This window comes from Bos indicus x Bos taurus, chromosome 2 (genome assembly GCF_003369695.1).
Source record: "Bos indicus x Bos taurus breed Angus x Brahman F1 hybrid chromosome 2, Bos_hybrid_MaternalHap_v2.0, whole genome shotgun sequence".
NCBI lineage: Eukaryota > Metazoa > Chordata > Mammalia > Artiodactyla > Bovidae > Bos > Bos indicus x Bos taurus.
Window position 1 is genome coordinate 118,134,312 of NC_040077.1, and position 20,656 is coordinate 118,154,967.

The window sequence follows — 20,656 nt, forward strand, 5'->3', positions numbered from 1 at the left end:
CCAGTGGTCATGTATGGATGTGAGAGTTGGACTGTGAAGAAAGCTGAGCACCAAAGAGTTGATGCTTTTGAACTGTGGTGTTGGAGAAGACTCTTGAGAGTCCCTTGGACTGCAAGGAGATCCAACCAGTCCATCCTAAAGGAGATCAGTCCTGGGTGTTCATTGGAAGCTGAAACTCCAATACTTTGGCTACCTGATGCAAAGAGCTGACTCATTTGAAAAGACCCGGATGCTGGGAAAGATTGAGGGCAGGAGGAGAAGGGGACGACAGAGGATGAGATGGTTGGATGGCATCACCAACTTGATGAACATGGGTTTGGGTGGACTCCGGGAGTTGGTGATAGACAGGGAGGCCTGGTGTGCTGCGGTTCATGGGGTTGCAAAGAGTTGGACACGACTGAGCGACTGAACTGAACTGAACTGAGCTTTCATATCATGTCTTTGTTTTTCAGAATGATCACAGAGGACCAGAACCTGGAGGAGCAGCACCTAGAGGAGCAGCTCTGCTATGAGTTCATATTCATGCTCTTCAAAGAAAAGAAGGTGGAGATCGCAGGTGCCATACTAAAGCCATTTCCTTTCCTCATGGGCCTGCGAGATCGGGGCTTCATCTCTGAGCCAATGTACCAGGTAAGTGAGGGGAATTCCCTCTTGATAACCAGACCCACACTATCTTCTGCCAAATTTAAAATGCAATGAACAGGCTAAAGGGCCTCCTTTGAACAAGGACCTTCGCCATCCTGCCAGTTAGGAGGGGATAGGAGAAGCAGCATCACAGACAATATTCCTTCTTCTGTCGTAAATGGGAGAGGGCCATGGCAATGGAAATGTGGCAACACTGGAAATGGGAATGAGACACAGGTGGGAGCGTCTTAGATCCACTGACACAATGCAATAACAATAACAAAATTAAAGTGAAGAAGTGAGTTGGGCAACATTTCATCACAAAGCCCTCTTCTTTTACACGCTTGAATCTGAAGTGAGTGAACTCACAGGGAAGTTGTGTCACGCTAGGATGAATTCGGAACACGGTGCTTGCTGCTGTCTCTTGCTGACAGTTTGTTGTTCTTTAGACATTTCTGGATGCAGAATGCGCTCTGGGCCTTCCTGGGAATCTGGGGGCAAGTCATCATTTTGTCTTTGTGATTTTTCTTCGCCCTTTGGCCGTATTCATAGGAGTGGAGAGTGGTTGCCAGGTTTCCTGGAAGCGAGGGCAGTGCTTATTGTCTGGTCAACAAAATGGCTGCTCAATACCAGTAAGGACCACTCCTGAAGTGTCCTGGCCAGGCTCTTAAAGTCCCCACACCACCTTCAACTTTGAAGTTATTTTTATTCTACAGAATTGCTCTCTTAAATGGACATCAGTGTCAAAGAGGCAGGTTAACAAAATAAGAGTCTATTTTTACAATGGAGGATATTTTAGATGTCATCCAAATATATGTAGCGAAAGTGAAAGTCGCTCAGTGGTGTCCGACTCTTTGCAAACCTGTGGACTATACAGTCCATGGAATTCTCCAGGCCAGATACTGGAGTGGGTAGCCGTTCCCTTCTCCAGGGGATCTTCCCAACCCACAGATTGAACCCAAGTCTCCTGCATTGTAGGTGAATTTTTTACCAGCTGAACCACAAGGGAAGCCCGAGAATACTGGAGTGGACAGTGGTGCTGGTGGTTTAGTTGCTAAGATGTGTCCGACTCTTGTGACCCCATGGACTGTAGCCTGCCATGCTCCTCTGTCCATGAGATTCTCCTGGCAAGAATACTGGAGTGGGTTGCCATTTCCTTCTCCAGGGGATCTTCCCAATCTAGAAATTGAACTGGGGTCTCCCCTGCATTGCAGGCAGATTCTTTACCAACTGAACTATCAGGGAACCAGTCCAAATATATGTAACATTCTAACACTTCACCAGGGAACAAATTTGTTTATTTCTGATCTGAGTCTCCCATAACCCATACACTCAAAGCTACATAATTCTCCATTCAATATTTTTTAAGGATTTTCAAGAAGCTTGTAGAAATCTGGTCCCTGTGGAAAGAGTGGCGTATAACGCTCTCGATGAGCTGGAGAAGAAATTTGACAAGACAGTTCTGGAAGCCCTGTTCAGCAAGGTTAACCTGAAGGCCTATCCTGATTTACTTCAGATTTGCAATAACTTCCAAAACGGTAATTAGAGCTTTCAACAACTTTTGGGGACTCAAGTCTGCTTCATTCACTGATTCGCTCATTCACTTTTCATATATTTGCAAGTTATTTTACTGAGTGACTACCTAGTGGCAGGTAAAATGGGAAAGAAAACACACATCATCTGGGTCTCCATGGAGCTTACTCGTAATAGGGGTGACACCTTAACCCAGTAATGCCGCAAATGATTGCTCAGCCAGGATCTATATTTGAAGCTGAGAAGCATAGGATTTGAGTCTCTACTTTTTTGGAGGGAGGCATGAATTATGCCCTTTTGTTGGAAAGGAGGGAGCCTTCCCTAATACTTGCAGACACGCTCAAAGACAAAACGATTTTCTTTGTAGGAAAAAATGTGTCATTCGGGGCAGTCGCATGCCAACTTCTTCCCCTAACAGAGTGGAGAACTTGCAGGAGAAGGCCGGCACCTACCCATGCATTGGGGAGGGGCAGCATGGGAAAGCTACATCAGGAAAAAGAGACAGTAGGCTTGCAGAACCATGTGGCTACAAAAGGGAGCGTGGGCGGGAGGTTTTGGAAGCCCCTTCTGGAAAGGGGAGTTGCAGGGGATTTTTGAAGGTTGGACATCCTGTGCTAAGGAATTTGAAATTTATTATTTGAGAAATAAAGAAGTAATATAAGATTTTTGAGCAGAGATAAAGTAAAAGAAGTCAGTATAAAGAATGGGATGTGTTTATTTGTGAAAATTATGTCTTGTAAAATAAGAGCTATCTCATTTCCACAGTGCTATATCGAAGCCCAAAAAAGAAATAAAGAAAAGCCACAAATTTCAAGTTAATACTATATTTGTAACCATGGTGTCCTCAGGCCACGGGTAGGAAGGGAAAGGTGGTTACCTTTACTGCCCACATCTCAGGGGCTCTGACCTTCTCCCAATACTGTAAGGATTCTTCTCCCTGGACCCCAGCACCCACATCACGTGTGTTAATTTCTGGGGCTTCCTGTGCTGAGACGTCCTACCCACCAGGCTTGCCATTGCCAAGCTCCTGGTGTAATGCAGCTGCCCACCTGCCCCCAGAGGAGGTTGTTGCTGGTACCGTCCAGGCCCAGCTGTCCACAGGAGCTTAGGATCTGCAGCCCGGAGCCAAGATGCTGGTAGGAGGGGTCAGAGAAACACCCCCACTCCCATCACTGAAATGCCTGCTTCTGGAGCCTCCTTACATTTCTAAAACCTCTCACCCACACAGCACTTGCCCCCCATGTCCTCTTCCAAAGCTGGCTCGGGCATGAAGTCAAGGTGTCCTGGAGATGGAAAAAGTATCTCTTACTGCCCTGAACCCTCAGTGGGTATTGACCCCCCACCCCCCGCCCCGTGAGGTGTGCTCCTGCCATCCATCCTTCTAGCAGCATCTTCTGTGAGTGTCTTTCTCTATTTCTTGAGTGTTTTTTCCTCATATCTTGTGAGTCTTGCTTTTCCAAGTATGTGTGCTAAGTCACCTTGAAATGCAGTTTTGATGTAAGGGTGCCTTGGCCTGGTTTCTCGTGCTTGTTACCATCTCCTGGGTCACTGGTACAGCTATGGCAATGTTTACTTCCTGTTTGTGCCGTTCATAAAATAGTCGCTTCCTGTCTGTGTCTTTCAGACAGGGTCTTTCCCTGTTTCCTGGATCTCTCCCCACCCATCCCACCCCAGGGAAATAAGAGTTTCTCTTCAGTGTTGTGTCTCTATAACCAGATCTTCTTCCGTGGCTCAAGATCTTTTTTCCTTCTTTCCTTCTTCCCTCCCTCCATTCTTTCCTTCCTTCCTTTTTCTCTTCTTTTTAAAATCTTCATCTTCTAAAGACGTTGGGGCTTTTCTTCTATAACATAGGTCTATTTCTTTAAAAACATTACCTTTCTCTTGAAGAAATCCTTCTGCTTCTTCCCTAGTCTTAGTTGCACATAGAATTTACAAAGCACATTCCACATTTATTATTTATTTTAAATTGGCTTTCATTGTTTCCTGATCATTTGGAAAGGGGATTGACCCCTGTTTACAACTTTCCACTATCTATTCTTTTTTAAACCTTGAGAGGTGTGTTCAGTGTGGAACAGCTGTAAGATTACAGGGGCAACATCAAGTCTCACAGGACTTGAGAGACCCACTGAAGCCCAGGGTTTCCTGAGGGCTGGGAGGTTTTCCCTGAACTGTGGGAGTCAAGGATGTGCCTGGATGCATAGCTGTGAGATGCAACTCGTGGTCCCCATCTGAGATCTCTACTTGTCTTTCTCTTCTCAGCGATTCGTGACAAATTCTATTACCAAATCCTTGATGAAGGAGAGACAAAGGAGATGCTCAACTCACAATTAAACCATGAACAAGGTAATTCTGACTTGACAGAAGCTTGTTTTCTCATCTGCTAAGAAAGAAGGAGATCAGAGGTCAGGAGACCGAGCTCTTGGTGCAGCAGGAGATGAGGAAACCAGAGCAGCAGTGTGTGTGTGGGCTCAAGTAAAGCAACCAGATTTGGAATACAAGAATATCACCAGGCAGCTGTGACAACCAAGAAGGCAGAACGTAAATCTGAGAGAGGTCTCACTAACCGTGAGGCAGAATTAAGGGGAAGAACTGATAGCAGTAACCATGAGTTAGGAATTCAGTGGACCTGGGAAAGAATAAGGGTTTGGTATTATTTGGACTTCTCTGGTGGCTTAAATGGTAAGGAATCCACCTGCCAATGCAGGACACCCAGGTTTGATCCCTGGGTCAGCAAGATCCCCAGAGGAGGAAATGGCAACCCACTCCATTATTCTGGCCTGAAAAATCCCATGGACAGAGGAGACTGGTGGGCAAGAGTCCACGGGGTTGCAAAGAGTCAGACACGACCGAGTGTGTAACATACAGAGATAGAGAAGTCCAAAGAGGAAGCCACTGATGTGTCCAAAGAAGGAACTATTGTAATGTTCGCTCATAATAAAAGAGAGGAAGAGAAAAAGGAGTAATTGTATGCAGAAGAAAATGTGGAGGAAATAGTGTTTTGTAGCAAAGAAGAAAAGGAAAAGGGAAGGAGTAAAAAGGAAAGAAGAGAAGCAAGGGCAGTAATAAATTTCTGACAATAGTTACAACACACAACATCCATGAACCAGTAGACACACGGTCAACAATTGACGTGGATCAACTCGCTTAATGCTCACATATGCAATATGTAATTTTGTAGCCAGTATGCACGGTTTCTAACTTTTTAATCACTTCATTCATATTATTACTAATAGTTATTCATTCTAAGACATTAATTGAAAATTATTGTTTCTTTCTAAGTTACTGTAATTCAAATATTTCTTTATCAGGAGCATCTCACTTAATTCTCATAACAATCCTGTCATAAGGGTTTTGTTACTCCCATTTTTCAGGAGAAGAAACAGAGGTGTGAAGGTAGCTAGAGATTTAGTGAGTGAAAACTCCCTTGAAACCCAGGAAAATTGTCTCCATCCTTAAGCCAAATGGTCAACAGTAAATTTAATTAGTTGTTAAATGTTGGGTTTTTTTTTTTTTTTCCCCTTGGAAATGACCAGTGCAAGAAAAAACCACAGAATGGCTTTGCAGAATACCATGAATATGTATCTTTAATTTGTATTTATACCTCAAAGATTACATGTTTTAGACATGCATTAATACATTTATGTAACATTTTGATGTATTTAATAATACTTATTCTTTTGAATGATGACCAATTGCTAAAAGTATAAAATGTACATTAAAAAGTACAAAGTATGTAAAAAATATATTTAGAGATTCATCTACTACTGGGAATAGTGGAAATGAGAATGGGTGGTGGAAGGATTTATAACAGTTATTAGTAAAGAGTAAAAGGTTCATCACATAGAGTGATGGAGAATGTACAAAGAATTCCTATGAATGAATAATAAAAAAAAAAACACACCACCAATTTAAAAAAGTGACAGAAGTCTTGAAGAGACATTTCACTCAGAAGATATAAAATGGCCAATAAGGACATAAGTGAAGTGAAAATTAGTTGTTGGGGAAAAGCCACAACAAGCTACCATTTGGTTATTAGAATCGCTAAAATTAAAAATACTGACAACACCAAATGCTGGAGGGACCTGTGGAGCAACTAGAACTCCTTTATGTATGTTGCTGGTTTGAATATAAAGTCATATAACCACCTTGAAAAACTGTTTAGCAGTCTCTTATAAAGTTAAACATAACTCACCACCCAGCAGTTCCACTCCTAAGTATATTTTCATACGGAATGAAAACATATGTTCATACAAAGATTTGTACAACAATGTTATTGTAGCTTTATTCCTAATAGCTAAAATCTGGAACCAATTCAAATTTTCATCAATAAGAGAGGGAATAAACTGTGATATATTTATTAAATGCAATATTATTCAGCGATATAAGGAATGAACTACTGATATAGGTAACCACAGGGATGAATCTCAGAAACATGTTGAGAAAAAGGAGCCAGTTACAGAAGGACTGTGTGATCATATTGACGTGAGCATCCCTACAGACAAGTCTCTTCTCTGGATACTGCCTGAGTTCTGTCATTTCCTTGTTGCTCTCTTCAGTGTCCTTGGAACACTCACCTCTCCAAATGAACAGTGTAAGAGGATTTGAAAGTATGCCCAGACTACTGCCATATAATAGGCAAGGTAACTATCATTTAATCTGTCAATTTCAAATTAAATACAAAGATTTGTACAACAATGTTATTGTAGCTTTATTCCTAATAGCTAAAATCTGAAACCAATTCAAATTTTCATCAATAAGAGAGGGAATAAACTGTGATGTATTTATTAAATGCAATATTATTCAGCGATATAAGGAATGAACTACTGATATAGGTAACCACAAGGATGAATCTCAGAAACATGTTGAGAAAAAGAAGCAAGTTACAGAAGGACTGTGTGATCATATTGATGTGGCATATGTTTAATCCTTAGTGTAGAAAGAAACTACACTATGTAGGAACACAATCTAATTTTCATTTTCAAATGTCCCACATAGTTGAAGTAAAAATGACACATTTCCTTGTTGCTCTCTTTAGTGTCCTTGGAACACTCACCTCTCCAAATGAACAGTGTAAGAGGATTTGAAAGTATGCCCAGACTACTGCCATATAATAGGAAAGGTAACTATCATTTAATTTGTCAATTTCAATTCTGTATCAAATCTTTGTTTTCTTGTCTTCATGGAAGCAAAGCCTACCTTCTACCTCCTATCCTAAGCCTCTGCCAGATCCCACTTCTACCTGCGCTTACCTGCTCATAGATGGAACAGAGACAATGAGAAAAGGAAACTGAACTCCTGAGTAGGTGGGGCATCCATAGATAGGGAATATAAAAAGAGAAAATGGAAAAAGTATATAAAGTGTAAATATGTGACCAGTTAAAAGAATGGATCCAGTTTTCCAAAAGGAACATAAAATCCTACCCTTCCAGGCTGAGATAGGAGATAATTTTCAGTTAGGTTCACAGAATAGTTATGAGAAACTGGGGAACATCATGCCATGTGAGGTTCACGTGGGAGAGCTGGCCAGTTGGAGGTCCCTGGGACTGTAATCAGAGTCCAAGAGGAGAGATTTGGAGATGATGAGAGGGCAGAACTTGGAGGATGAAATCACACAGAAAGACAGAAGTTGAGTAGCACTGAGAGACAGAGGTCAAAGTAAAGTGGGAGGAACAGAAATGGAAGGGGAGCAAGTGTAAGACACAGCAGAGGAGAGATAAACTGAAAAATCTCCAAAGAATCTGAGATAAAATTTGAGAGCCAAAAGTATGGAAAGAGAAAGAGCAAGAGGAAAATATCAATGCTAAAAATTGGGAAAAGTCAGAGAGAAGTACAAGGGCAACTGTGTAGAGAAATAGCTGGAGAATGGATGGAAAACAGGTTGAGTGAAAACAGGATAAAAGAGAGGAAGAGATCAGGACATTGCAGGCTTGAGGTAAGAGCACTGGGTGTAAGCAACTTAGGGCACAAGGGTTGGCAACATCAGCTGTGAATTTTCAGATCAAACTGTCCTTAATCACCGAAGTGGCACTTGTAAAATACTCAGATTGAAAAAGTCCTCTCCCTGAACATTCCAATGATTCCTAAGACCAAATCACCACCCTAGATTGTCTTCAGAGTGTATTTATCCATGGACTCAAAGACCATCATCTGCTAGACATCAGCACTTGAGTTCTTTCAAGAACCTTGAACTTGGCACTTCAGGACTGAATATAGCTTCTTCATTGCTCAAGCTAGATCTAACTCCTCTTGATCATTCATGTCTCAGTGACGGGTCACTATTGTCTCATGGGTTTTCACATTGGGTGTCTAGGTGTCTCCAGGACTCCTCTTACTCTCAAATACATGCCCATTACTCATCCAGCATAGTCATCTCTCTTCCAGAATAACTCGCACCTGTCCAATCTGTCACACCCTCAAGTCTCGAATCCAGATCTCTGTCACGGTTCTCAAAACAGGCTCTACTCATAACTTTCCTCTAACCTTACTCCCATCAAATGTGTCATTTTTACTTCAACTACGTGGGACATTTGAAAATGAAAATTAGATTGTGTTCCTACATAGTGTAGTTTCTTACTACACTAGGATTAAACATATGTTCCTCTGAGTGGCATCCACGGTCACCCAAGGTGAGCCCCACGTCTATTTTCCCAGCCTCATCACCTGCCTCCTACATTGTTAATTCAATATAGGATAAACTCCCCCCACCCCAGTAATTTTATTTTTTTAATTTGTATCTTTTTCATTTAAAAAATTTTATGGATTTATAGTTGATTTACAATGTTGAGTTAGTTTCAGCCAATCACTTTGCTGATTCAGATGTACATATCTATGTGTGTGTTCAGTCTCTCAGCTGTGTCCAACTCCTGTGACCCCATGGACTGTAGCCCACCAGGCTCCTCTGTCCATGGGATTTTCCAGGCAAGAATACTGGAGTGGGTTGCCATTTTCTCCTCTAGGGGATCCTCCTGACCCAGAGATCAAACCCGGGTCTCCTGTGTCTCCTGCACTGCAGGCAGATTCTTTACCACTGATCCACTAGGGAAGCCCATATATATATATATATATATATATATATTCTTTTTTACATGTTCTTTAATTTTACATTATTACAAGATATTTGGTTTTGGTTCCCTGTGCTATATAGTAGGTCCTTGTTAACTATTTGATATATAATAAAGTGTATATATTAATCCCAAACTCTTAGTTTATCCCTCCCCCATAGCCCCTTTGTAACCATAAGTTTGTTTTCTATGTCTGTGAGTCTGTTTCTGTTTTGTAAATAAGTTCGTTAGTATTATTTTTTTTTAGATCTCATATAAGCCATATCATATGATATTTGTCTTTCTCTGACTTACTCCCATGATAATTTTACTTGTTAAATCTCTCTTTCATATCTGAGCCTTTTCATATATTTTTTACCTTATTATGAACTGTTTTCACGTTCCACTATCTTCCACTTAACCGCCTCACTCTGGCTAAAGCCTACTTAAAACATACTATCTCAGAGACATTTTTCTAGAGAAAGTTAGGAAAAAACAGTTGAGAGACAAAGAATAGCAGAGAAGGAGCAGCATCAGAAAAATAAGAAAAAGCTGCAAGAAAAGAGAAACAGACAGTCCAAGAGACACCAGCAGGAAGAAACAGAGGCAGAGATGGATAAAACACACAGAATCGATGGAAAGGGAAGAAATAGAAAGAAAATGCAGTATAAAAAAAGGAAGATTGTCCCACAGTGGGTGAATTCCTCATCCCGTAGTGAAACCTGATGAAGCAAAGTTAACCTTCAGATCAGGTTATTTTCTTCTCAGGTGCTGGAGTGGTTAAATAATCTGCCTGTCCATGCAGGAAGCACAAGAGACATGGGTTCAATCCCTGGGTCAGGAAGATCCCCTGGAGAAGGGAATGGCAACCCGCTGCAGTCCTCTTGCCTGGAAAATTTCATGGACAGAGGAGCCTGGTTTGCTATAGTCCATGGGGTTGCAAAAGAGCTGGACATGACTTGAGTGCAATATGGCATGGCATGGCAGGTTGTTTTGGGGAGCAGGGCTTTCCAGTTTCTCAGCCTTTCTTGATTTTCCAGTTATTTTCTTGCTGTGATTCTTCCTTGGTCATAAATTGAAATGCTTATGGGATTGCAATCTTTTCTGCAGAGAACAGCAACGCCTGGGATGAAGAATGGCCCCAGGAAGCCTCGAGCTTCTCACCAAGATATGTGCCAGGTAAGGATGGGGAGGAACTGCCAGCCGAGGGTGTCAGGTGGCTGAATTCACAGCAGGTGTTTATTGAGTGTACTTCACAGTCAAAAGATCTAGAGTGTCCTAGAATCCCATGAGTCCATAACAGCATAAGTAACATAACAGATAGCACAAATATTCCCAGTGCATTCTGCCAGCAATATGCTGGAGAAAAGGGATGTCTCTCACAGCTATGAACAGTAAAAACTTGCATTAATACCTACCCACCTTTTATCTTCTCTAGAGAATAAAACCTCAGTATTTTTCTGTTTGTTTATAATGCTATTATTTTGTTATATGTTGTTTGCTTATATATTATGTTTGCTTATAATGCTAACTTTGGAAACCTCTCTCCCTAAAGAAACATGTCCTCCAGATCAATTGCTTCCAAGTTTAAAGTGCAATTTTTGTCAACCAATAATATTATTTATTATGTGACTATTATTTTTCAAAGAATCTTGGCAAACAAGGCATCATTCTTATCTCCACAAAGTTATGGGTGTAAACAGATGGACTGTTACTTATTCCTATTGTATAGGTAAAGAAAGAGAAGCACTGAAGTGTGTAAGGGTCTTTTAGGAGTTCAAAACAAGCTAAACAAGCTAGGGAACCAGCATCCTCAATGACTCACAGTGGTGACTGCTGTATAGGGCTGGCGGAGAGTCAGGGCAGCTAAAACCTAGAAAGAAAGACTGTCACGAGTAGGAAAACTGTTAAAGAATGTTGAAGGGCAAAGAAGAAAAAGCCCAGAGGGTAAAGGCGGTGTGTGATCCTTCATGGCACAGAAACGACCATGTGTGAGGACAGAAAAATGAGAAGAAAGGTGACTGGGGGCTAAAGAGAAGGAAAACAGGCAGAGCAAGGCTCCAGTGGGTCTTCAGTGAAGTCCTTGGAACAACAGTTTTGTTTTCCCAAGGAGAAGCTTACCCGAGCACTGGACATCGGAATTCAGCATCATCCATGGTCTGTTCCCCCATCACATTGTCTGGTTGGTCTTTTCTGTGTTTCTCTTCAGTTTCCTCTAAGCACAAATCTCTCCAAAGGACCAGCAAAGGCAATTCTGAAGAGATGCCCAAACTGAAGCCAGGTAAACGGGGAGCTGGGAAACAATGGAAGTAGTGGCTGACTTTATTTTTTTTGGGCTCCAGAATCACTGCAGATGGTGATTGCAGCCATGAATTAAAAGACTTCTTGGAAGGAAAGTTATGACCAACCTAGACAGCATATTAAAAAGCATTACTTTGTCAATAAAGCTCCGTCTAGTCAAGGCTATGGCTTTTCCAGTAGTCATGTATGAATGTGAGAGTTGGACTATAAAGAAAGCTGAGCGCCAAAGAATTGATGCTTTTGAACTGTGGTGTTGGAAAAGACTCTTGAGAGTCCCTTGGACTACAAGGAGATCCAACCAGTCCATCCTAAAGGAGATCAGTCATGGATGTTCATTGGAAAGACTGATGTTGAAGCTGAAACTCCAATACTTTGGCCACCTGATGCAAAGGGCTGACTCATTTGAAAAGACCCTGATGCTGGGAAAGATTGAAGACAGGAGAAGGGGACGACAGAGGATGAGATGGTTGGATGGCATCACCAACTCAATGGACATGAGTTTGGGTAAACTCAGGGAGTTGGTGATGGACAGGGAGGCCTGATGTGCTGCGATTCATGGGGTCGCAAAGAGTTGGACATGACTGAGTGATTGAACTGAACTGAATTAAGTGACCAATGATCTCACTGATTTGTTCACATGTCTGTATGCAAGGAACATGTTCCTCCTCCCTCCAAATACAGATACACCCATTTACTCAGCCTCTGATTGTTTTCTTCCATGTAAGGGAGGCAAGGGGGAAAGAGGGGCTAACAACCTTAATGGAAGGGCTTCTGGGTAGAGAATTTAAGGGCACAGAATAATAAAAATGTAGATTGAGGGCACCACGTGGAGTTGCCTGCTGCTACTGCTGCTGCTAAGTCACTTCAGTCGTGTCCGACTCTGTGCGATGCCATAGACAGCAGCCACCAGGCTCCCCCGTCCCTGGCATTCTCCAGGCAAGAACACTGGAGTGGGTTGCCATTTCCTTCTCCAATGCATGAAAGTGAAAAGTGAAAGTGAAGTCACTCAGATCAGATCAGATCAGATCAGTCGCTCAGTGGTATCCAATTCCTAGCGACCCCATGGACTGAGCCTACCAGGCTCCTCCGTCCATGGGATTTTCCAGGCAAGAGTACTGGAGTGGGGTGCCATTGCCTTCTTTGGGAGTTGCCTAAGTAGGTCTAATTATTTAAAAGTATGTGGAATCTAAGGCTTCATGGGTGGTTCAGTGGTAAAGAACCCGCCTGCCAATGCAGGAGCCACAGAAGCCACGGGTTCAATCCCTGGGTTGAGGAAATGGCAACCCGCTCAAATATTCTTGCCTGGGAAATTCCATAGAAAGAGGAGTCTGGCAAGTTACAGTCCAAGGGGTTGAAAAGAGTCAGATGTGACTGAGCAACTAAACACACATGCATGCCGCATGCACATATGACATCTAAATACTACCAAATTGGAGTTTAGAAGAGAGCAGTCATTATAAACTTGCTTTCCAGGATTGCATAGGATTAATGAAATACTAAGAATAGCAGAGACAAAGAGGAAGTGAATGAAAGAATAAACAGGGATGGATTAAAGACCTAAATGTAAGGCCAGATACTGTAAAACTCTTAGAGGAAAACATAGGCAGAACACTCTGTGGCATAAATCCCAGCAAGATCTTTCTTGATCCATCTCCTAGAGTAATGAAAATAAAAAACAAAAGTAAACATGTACATTACCATATGTAAAATAGATGACTGGTGTAAGTTTGTTGCATGAAGCAGGGCACCCAAAGCCAGTACTCTGAGACAACCCAGAGGGACAAGGTGGAGAGGAAGCTGGGAGGGGGGTTAGGATGTGGGGACTACATATATACCTGTGGCTGATTTATGCTGATGTATGGCAAAAAACATCACAATATTGTATAGTACTTATCCTCCAATTAATATAAATAAACTAATTTTAAAAATTAACAGATGGGCCCTTGGTAAATGTAAAAGTATTTGTGTAGCAAAGGATACCATAAACAAAACAAAAAGACAGCCTTCAGAATGGGAGAACATATTTGCAAAAGAAGCAAATGACAAAGGATTTATCTTCAAAATATGCAAGCAGTTGATGCACTCAATATCAAAAGCACAAACAACCCAGTGATAAAATAGGCAGAAGATATAGACACTTCTCCAAAGGAAACATACAGATAGCCAAAAAAAACCCCCAAAACAAAACATGAAAAGGTGCTCAACATAACTAATTATTAGAGAAATGCAAATCAAAACTGCAATGAGGTATCACATCACACTGATTAGAATAGTCATCATCAAAAAGCCTACAAACAATAAATGCTGGAGAGGGTGTGGAGAGAAGAGAACCCTCCTACAGTGTTGGTGGGAATGTAAGTTGGTATGTCCACTTGGAGGGACTTCCCTGGTGGTTCACTGGTTAAAAATCTGTCTTGTGATATAAGGGACACAGATTCGATCCCTGGTTGAGGAACTTAAGATCTCACATGCCATGGAGCAAATAAGCCTACGTGCTACACCTACTGAGCCCGAGTGCTCTGGAACTTTTGTGCCACAACTAGAGAACCTGTCAGTCAGTTCAGCCGTTCAGTCATGTCCATCTCTTTGTGACCCCATGGACTGCAGCACACCAGGCTTCCCTGTCCATCACCAACTCCCAGAGCTTGCTCAAACTCATGTCCAGTGAGTCAGTGATGCCATCTAACCATCTCATCCTCTGTTATCCCCTTCCTCTTCTGCCTTTAATCTTTCCCAGCATCAGGGCTTTTCCAAAGAATCAGTTCTGTGCATCTCAACAAAAATATCCCGCATAATGCAACGAAGATCCTGCATGCCACAACTAAGACCCAACAAATCCAAATAAATAATTGAAAGTAAATTGGTATAGCCACTATGGAGAACAGTATGGAGGTTCCTTAAAAAAACAAAAACAAAAACAAAAAATAAAGTTGCTATATGATCCCATTCCTGGGCATATATCCAGAAAAAACCATAACTCAAAAACATACATACACACCAATGTTCATAGCAGCACTATTTTCAATAGCCAGGACATGGAAGTAACCTAAATGTCCATCGACAGATGAATGGATAAAGAAGATGTGGTGCTTATATACAATGGAATATTACTCAGCCATAGAAAAGAGCAAAGTAAAAACAGCAACATGGGTGTACCTAGAGATTGTCATGCTGAGTGAAGTTAGTCAGACGGAGAAAGACAAATAACATACAACATCACTTATATGTGGAATCTAAAAACACGAACTTAATTACTCAGCAGAAATAAAGTCACAGATGTAGAAGAGCAAGTGAAAGTTGCTCAGTTGTGTCCGACTTTTTGAGACCCCATGGAATTTCATGGAGTCCGTGAAATTCTCCGGGTCAGAATACTGGAGTGTGTAGCCTTTCCCTTCTCCAGGGAATTTTCTCTACCCAAGGATCAGTCCCAGGTCTCCTGCATTGCAGGAAGATTCTTTACCATCTGAGCCACCAGGCAAGTCCATACCTTCCCCCAATCATCCTCCCACCACATCCATTCTCTTCAACTCACCTAGATGACCCTTTGAAAAGGCAAGTTGGCTTATTTCACTTGCCTACCTTAAATCAATAATTCCTGTCATCATAAGGATTAAATCTTTCCCTTATTTTTCGTCCCATGGCTCCAGCCTCATGCGTGCCACTCTGGCAATGATTCTAAAGTTCATGTAAAACTTTGCAGTACTTTCAATTTTGATGAATATTTCTTGTTTGAGCCTTTGTACACACTTAGTCTTATTCTGGGAACAGTTTTCTTCGTCGATTCCACTCTCCATTCTGCTCACTAACTGGTGAAATTACATGGAAATTATAGACCATCTCAAAGATACCTTCTCTGATCCCTAGTTCTAGAAAGTAACAGTCTGAGAAATGGGGCAAGGAAGGAAGGGGGAGAAGGGCAGGTGGAAACAGACATGAGAAAAGAAACAAATCAGGACAAAGAGAAGTACCAAGAGGTTCCAACAGCAAGATGCTGAGGTAGAAATAGAAGAAGCAGAGATGTGCGGAAAGACTGGGAATGACAAAGAGAACAAGATCGGGAGACAAAATGTGCAAGGTCCCTTAGAGTCTCCATTAGATTATTGGATTGTGCAAGCCCTCCTCTCGCCTTCATGAAACAGTAAGACACAGGCATGCAAATTGTCTTAACCTCTATTTTATGGCTGGGGAAATAAGCACAGAAAGGCATGACAGTTATTTTTGCAAGAACAAGGTAGAAAAGGAAGAGTGGCCACCAGCATCCTGGGTGTGCCCCTGAGGACAGTGGTGTGCAAAGCCAGCTGGCAGTCAGGGTGGGGTCACATGGTCAGAAGAGGAAGAGGAAGCCCAAGGAGTTCTGCAGGTTCTTAAAGAAGTGAGCTCAGGTCCAGGAGAAAATTTTAGCTAAGGAAAAATTTATATTGGTGGGGAGGGAAAGGAAACCACAGAGAGATGGGGAGTATAGAAATGGACCCAATCATTTGAGCTTTAAGAGAAGTAGAAAGGATAACAGGGGAAAGGAGATATAGTATCACTGAAAAACAAGCAAACAAACAAACAAAAAACTCAAGACCTGAAAACAAGAGACGAGGAGAGAAGCCCAAACAATCAAATGGATGCACAGCTAGGAAACAGCTGCGTGGCTGCGGAACTGTGGGTAGGACCCTGACAGGGAGACCGAAGGGGAAGAGGTGCAAGCAGATGGCAAAGAAACAGGAGACAGGGTGGCTCTCAGACCAGTGCTTGGAGCAGACATGTCACTGTCCCATCGTGTTCGCATGAGTGCGCTGAGGTCTGTCTCTGATCACCCTCCATGTCCATCATGCTCTTGTTTCTCCACAGTGACCAGTGATCCCAAAGCTCCCCAAGTGCCTCCTGAAGGAGAACCCAAGGAGGTGCTCAGCCTACTACCAGCAGAGGGAGAAGGTAATTATGATTTAAATTCCTAACTGCTTCAATAAATGGGGAAAAAAATCCTCCATGTTTCTCATCTTGCCATTCTCTTCTTCACAGTCACATACGTACACATGGAACTGTGTCAGTTTCTCTTTTTTTCCCCCAAACTGAGAGAGACGAAGGATAAAGGTGAACTAAGCTGGGTGGGGAGAGCGCCCCTGGGTGAAGGAGGTAGGGAGACAGGATGTGTCAAAGGTGAACTGGGATCCGGAAGTAGAAGTGCCGGGGTAACTTCAGCTGCATATACAATTCACATTGACATATGGCAAAAACCACCGTGATATTGTAAAGTAATTAACCTCCAATCAAAATAAATTAATTAATTTAAAAAATCCAGTTTGGCCATTGAGGCAAGGAGATCACCAGCTTCCTTCCGGAAGTCCTAGGAACACGAAAATAAGTCTTGTGAATGATGGATAGACTTGTGATGTAGAAAGGTGGTGTAGTATTCTTAGGATAGAGCTGATAAGGGGAGGCTCTCTGGCCCTGTGGTCCATGAGAAGATGGAGGGAAGAATGGGGTGGGGAAAGGTGATAAAGAGCAGTGTCAAGGCTGAAAGAGAAAAAAAAAAAAGACAGAAGCAGAGGAAACATCACACACCAAAACAAAGAGAAGCATCTAGAGACACTGGCAGAGGAAACAAGGGCAGAGAAAGAAAAATATGCAGTCAATGGGAAGAGAAAGAAGGAGAAGGAGAATTAGATGTGCAGGGAGTGCCGGGAGAAGGTGGCTGGTTCTCAGCCTCCGGTGGTAATGATGGGAGGGAGTTACCCTGCAGATTGGGGGATCTCCAAGGGCAGATCAAGATGGTCTGGGACAGGGACAGCCCCACCCAGGAGAGAACTGAGCTTTCTGTGTCTTCACCATGAGTTTGTTTGTTTGTTTTTTGCCGTGATTTCCCCTGGTTGTATACTGAGACCTCTGAGGGATTTCATTCCTTTCTGCAGAGGATAACAATGCCTGTTGTGTGATCTCTGAGGAAGAGGAGCCCCAGGAAGCCCTGAGCTCCCCATCAAGATGTGAACCAGGTAAGGAAGAGGTATTGTCAGCCCTAAACTTCAGGGCGTCAGATGTCTGAATTCAGAGCTGAATAGCATGACCCTGGTTATAACAGATGAGTTCCCACTTAGAGTGGAATGTTAGTCGCTCCATCCTGTCCAACTCTTTGCAAACCCATAGACTGTAGCCCACCAAGCTCCTCTATCCATGGAATTCCACAGGCAACACTGGAGTGGGTTGCCATTCCCTTCTCCAGGGGATGTTCCTGACCTGGGGATAGAACCGGGTCTTCTGCAATGGAGGCAGATTCTTTACCATCTGAGCCACCAGGGAAGTCCTCATGTTGTAGTAGGCCAGTCCTAAAGAAAGTCTTTTGTCCTCCACAATCTTTATGTTTATTTACACTAAAGATTTGATATTGTGGTTTTAACTCTTGAGTACCCTTTATTCCTATGAAGAATAAAGATAGATATTTATCTAGTGTTTAACAATAATACTATTAATAATATATTTTCATAACATTGGATAGGCTTTCAAAGGAATATGGTCCTTGAGATCCACTTGTCAGAAAGAAAAAATCAATGACCCAAAATCTCACAAGACAGTTATTGCCACATATTTTTTTAATCAATCTATTGGATTATATAGCACTTTATTCTTTTCTAAGTACTTTGGCAAACACGATTTCCTTACAAAATTTTAGGACTTAGCCAGGGAAACAGTTATTATTTCTCCTTAAAGATTAGGATATGGAAACATAGAAAAATGATGCTTGTTATTCCCTGAGATCAAAGTAGAAGGAAGGACAAAGACTCATCTGTGTCCCGAGTATCCCACTGCAGGTAGTGGCTCTGTGAGGCTCTGCGAGGCTCAGCCTCACACAGGGAATTGGGAGATTGGGATCGACATATGTGTGTGTGCTCGGTCACTCATTTGTTTCTGACTCTTTGTGGCCCCATGGACTGTAGCCCGCTAGGCCCCTCTGTCCATGGGATTTTCCAGGCAAGACTACAGGAGCGGGTTCCCGACTCAAGGATCTAACCCTCGTCTCTTATACCTCCTGAATGGCAGACAGATTCTTTACCACTAGAGCCACCTACCAGATATAAAATAGACTAACAAGAATCTATTGTATGGCACAGGGAACTCTACTCAATACTTTATAATGACCTATATGGAAAAAAGAATCTTAAAAAAGAGTGGATATATGTATATGTATAACTGATTCACTTTCCTGGGTATCATAAACTAATACAATGTTTTAAATCAGCTATACTCCAATAAAAATTAAGAAATAAATGGATACGAAATCTAAATAGAACCAGGCTGCAATATGCTGTCAGGGAAGGGAGATAATTTTCAACCTGCTTTTGCTAAGATTGTCCCAAGAACATGGACATAGTGAGAATAATCGTAATACAGAAAATTCATGTGAAAGACATTTGAAATTAGCATGCCAAGGGGAAGGAAAGATTCCTGCTCATTTGTCAGTGGCAGAAGATGAGAACTTTGACAATATGGAGAAGGAACAAAGTAAGATGTGAGAACAAAGTGAGATGGACAAAGTAAGCAGAAAGGCTGGCATTTTAACTTTTAGATTTAAATTTTAGGTGGAAACATTGCAAACAGAAAGTTAACAGAGAGAAGAGACAGAAGCAAGGAAATGAGTTCCCCAGAAGAAAGGAGTTAAACTCAATAATCAAACAAGGTACAGAGTTTAACAGGTAGAGAAACTGATATGAAGAGAAAGACCCTAAAAGGGAAAGTGCTAAGAAGTAGAAAGAGTGGAGGAAAGCATGACAGTTATACACAGAGGAAAAGATAAAGGAGAATGAGTGAAACATCTGTAGACAGGAAACACCATGTACAAGGGATGGAGAAGACCGTTGAGGACGTTGTAGGAACTGAAAGAAGGGTTGCTGCATGGAGGCAACTTCTAAAACCAGGAGCTGAATGTGTTAACAATGAGTTTTCACTTCAGTTCAGTTCAGTCACTCAGTCGTGTCCAGCTCTTTGCGACCCCATGGACTGCAGCATGCCAGGCCTCCCTGTCCATCACCAATTCCCAGAGCTTGCTCAAACTCATGACCGTCAAGTCGGTGATGCCATCCAACCATCTCATCCTCTGTCATCCCCTTCTCCTCCTGCCTTCAATCTTTCCCAGCATCAGGGTCATTTCCCATAAGTCAGTTCTTCACATCAGGTGGCCAAAGTATTGGAGTTTCGGCTTCAGTCCTTCCAATGAGTATTCAGGACTGATTTCAGATTACCCCAATGATCAAAGTGGCACCTGTAATAGCCTCTGAGGCAAGGGGCCTCTCCTCAGCCATTCTTGTCTACTTCCATTTATAACTTCATGGTCCCCACATTCCTATCTCTGGCCCAGACTTGTCTTTTAAGCTCATTCATCTAAGTGTCTGGATTTATTTGTACAGGAATCTGTGAGACTGCCCCATTTGGGTGGTTTTGGGAAACTTCAGTAGCAGACACTTCCTTAGTTGTATGGACCATCTTTCTTGATGCTGCATCTGCCTCCTTTCCTGGTGTTCTTTGTTTCAGTATGGAACTCTATTGTTCCGTTCTTCAGGCAGACACCTGGGGATCGTCAATGTCTCTTCCCCCTCCTTCAATTCACACAACCCATCAATCATCCAGTTTAATCAACTACACCTTGAACATGTCTCCTGCTCATCCATTGCTTGCCACTCTCAACACAAAAGCGCTCATCAGATCTCTCTTCTCTCTGGAACCAGAGCCAGAGCAACAGTCTCTGTCTAGTCTCATACCTTCCCCTAATCACCCTCTCCCTGCATCCATCCTCTCCAACTCACCTAGATGACCCTTTGAAAAGGCAAGTTGGCTTATCTCACGTGCCTACACCTTAAATCAGTACTTCTTCTTGTCATAAGGAGTAAATCCTTCCCTTATTTTCCTTTCCATGGCTCCAGCCTCATGTGTGCCTCTCCTGCAGTGACTTTTAAAGTACATGTAAAACTTGGCAGTAATTTTAGTTTTGATGGATTTTTCTCATCTGAGCCTTTTGCACACACTTAGCCCTGTGCTGAGAACAGTTTTCTTGGTCCATTCCACTATCTAATCTGCTCACTAATTGGTGAAACCACATGCCAATTATATTTACTTATCTATTTATATATTTTTGAGTGCATTGGATCTTACTTGTGGCACGTGGGATCTTCATTGCAATG

The 20,656-nt window shown here is 42.3% G+C and overlaps 1 protein-coding gene across 22 annotated transcripts in view; it reads left to right on the top strand.

Moving 5' to 3' along the window:
- Positions 1–20,656, top strand: part of SP140 (SP140 nuclear body protein) — an 81,265-nt gene that overhangs the window by 14,861 nt on the left and 45,748 nt on the right. For 13 of the 22 annotated variants that reach the window (XM_027515654.1, XM_027515683.1, XM_027515646.1 and 10 more), the window contains 9 exons: positions 453–630; positions 1,994–2,162; positions 4,417–4,500; positions 6,714–6,797; positions 7,193–7,276; positions 10,308–10,376; positions 11,407–11,478; positions 16,338–16,421; positions 17,399–17,479. In XM_027515654.1, the coding sequence (XP_027371455.1) occupies positions 453–630; positions 1,994–2,162; positions 4,417–4,500; positions 6,714–6,797; positions 7,193–7,276; positions 10,308–10,376; positions 11,407–11,478; positions 16,338–16,421; positions 17,399–17,479 (905 nt within the window). The remainder of the gene's footprint in view (positions 1–452; positions 631–1,993; positions 2,163–4,416; positions 4,501–6,713; positions 6,798–7,192; positions 7,277–10,307; positions 10,377–11,406; positions 11,479–16,337; positions 16,422–17,398; positions 17,480–20,656) is intronic. The other 9 variants (XM_027515711.1, XM_027515787.1, XM_027515817.1 and 6 more) reach the window with 6 other exon arrangements.